Source organism: Gekko japonicus, unplaced genomic scaffold, assembly GCF_001447785.1.
Source record: "Gekko japonicus isolate JY-2015 unplaced genomic scaffold, Gekko_japonicus_V1.1 scaffold3296, whole genome shotgun sequence".
Lineage (NCBI taxonomy): Eukaryota > Metazoa > Chordata > Lepidosauria > Squamata > Gekkonidae > Gekko > Gekko japonicus.
Window position 1 is genome coordinate 6,672 of NW_015170994.1, and position 1,915 is coordinate 8,586.

At 50.6% G+C, this 1,915-nt stretch overlaps 1 protein-coding gene across 1 annotated transcript in view; it reads left to right on the plus strand.

Moving 5' to 3' along the window:
* Window positions 1–1,228: 1,228 nt before the first annotated feature.
* LMF1 (lipase maturation factor 1) overlaps window positions 1,229–1,915 on the plus strand; it is a gene marked incomplete at its 5' end in the record, with an annotated part of 138,041 nt that continues 137,354 nt past the window's right edge. The window contains one exon of the mRNA XM_015419004.1: window positions 1,229–1,294. Within this exon, the coding sequence (XP_015274490.1) occupies window positions 1,229–1,294 (66 nt within the window). The remainder of the gene's footprint in view (window positions 1,295–1,915) is intronic.

Here is a 1,915-nt window from a genome sequence, read left to right on the forward strand (position 1 = left end):
GTGGATGAGTCAGACCCGCGCATTCCTTTCAGTCCGTCTGAACAAAGTAGCAGTTTGGTGTAGTGGTAGAGCCAGTCTGGTGTGCAGTGGTTAAGAGCGGCAGACTCTGATCTGGGAGAACTGGGTTTGATTCCCCACTCCTCCACATGCAGCCTGCTGGGTGGCCTTGGGTCAGTCACAAGTTCTCTCAGAGCTGTTCTCTCAAGAGCAGTCTTTGAAATAGCTTTCTCAGCCCTGCCTACCTCACAGGGTGTCTGTTGTGGGGAGGGGAAGGGAAAGGTGACTGTAAGCTGCTCTGAGCCTCCTTCGGGTAGTGAAGGGCGGGGTATAAATCCAATCTCTTCTTCTTTTTCCATGGTCCTCTCCTGATCCTGCATTGAGCAGAGGGTTTGACTAGATGCCCTGTGTGGCCCTTTCCAACTCTACAATTCTATGTACGCCTCCCTGAGTTCCTCGGAAAGAAAATCAGGATACAAACCAACTGAATGAATGCATCGTATGCAGTGTTCCCTCTAAGCTGAATTAGTGTGAGCTAGCTCACAGTTCTTTAGCCTCCGGCTCACACATCTTTGTCTTAGCTCAGGAAGGAGGGCTCCAGAGCAAACTAATTTATGCAGTGGCCAAATCGCTCGCTCACATCTTTAATGCCAGTAGCTCAGAAAGTAGAATTTTTGCTCACAGGACTCCACGGCTTAGAAGGAGCGTTGGTTGAAGACCGCAAACTTAGCTTTTCGCTTAGGCCTTAGCTTCCCTCTTCGGTTGAGATTGGTGCTTCGAAACAGTCACAGCCTCCAAGAGTTGGTTTTTGGCCAACTGAACTGCGTGAAGATGTTGGAATCCAGAATATTCCTCTCTAACCATGTTGGGAGGGCTTTATGGCTGCCCCCCCCCCCTGATGCCCCAGTCTTTCGGGGAAGGCCGACCTTAAGATACTGTTTACCCTGTGGTGGATTCCATTTTGTCAGTTTGTCAAAAGTCTCGATGGATTCGTTTCCTCTCGAACCCAGTTCTGCGCGCGTGTAACTCGTGTCTGTTTATTGAGCCGAGCTTGTAGTCCCTTAACATTTGGTGTGAGGCGGTGTGTCTTTGTGTGTGGTTTTCATGTCTCTCCCCCCCTTCCCTTCCCAGCGTTTCCATTTCTCCCCCCAGCCTTTAATGTTTGACTTTTGAGAATTCTCCTCTGAGTTGCGGTGGAAATAACCTCCCGTTTCCCTTTCCTCCTTGACAGGGATTGATTAAGATTCGCGGGGATCGCTGCTGGAGAGAACTGACTTGCATGAACTACCATTACGAGGTGAGCTACTCGATGGCACCGTCTTTTCCCTTGAGATATTTGCTGTCTCGGCCTCTATGCCTGACTCGTGCTCTTCCCCGACAGAATTTGCTGAACTCCTGTTTTGCACACAACCCTTTGCCGATTCCTGCTCCCATCACTTCTGCAGTGTGCCCCAAAAGATCCAGTTCTCTTTCCCCCCCTTGTGTACGGATGTAGCTTCCCCAGGGGGCACGGTCTGAGGTCCAGCAGGTGAGGTTGCAGAGAGTAACCCAAGTCCAGTCCAAAAGTCCGGGGTTCCAGAGAGCAGGTTTACCAAAGTCCAGTCTAGGGTCAAGGAGTTCCAGGCAGGAAGTCCAAGTCCAGTCTGAGGTCATGGGTTCCAGAAAAGCCGTTTGTCAGGTCCAGTCCAAGTTTCAAGGTTGCAGAGGTGCGGTAGCAGCAAGCCTGGTGGCTCAGTAGCAAAGTGCGCTTGTTGCATCCACAAACTGCTGCTTCTCCCGGCTGAAGTTATAACCAAGTCTTAATGAACTAAACTCCCAGCCAATTCGTTGGCAGTCATCCTGGAACTACTCATTTGTCTCTTTGATTGACAGCTGACGACGGGCCATGAGTCTCGCACTTCTTCTCCTTTCTTGCAAC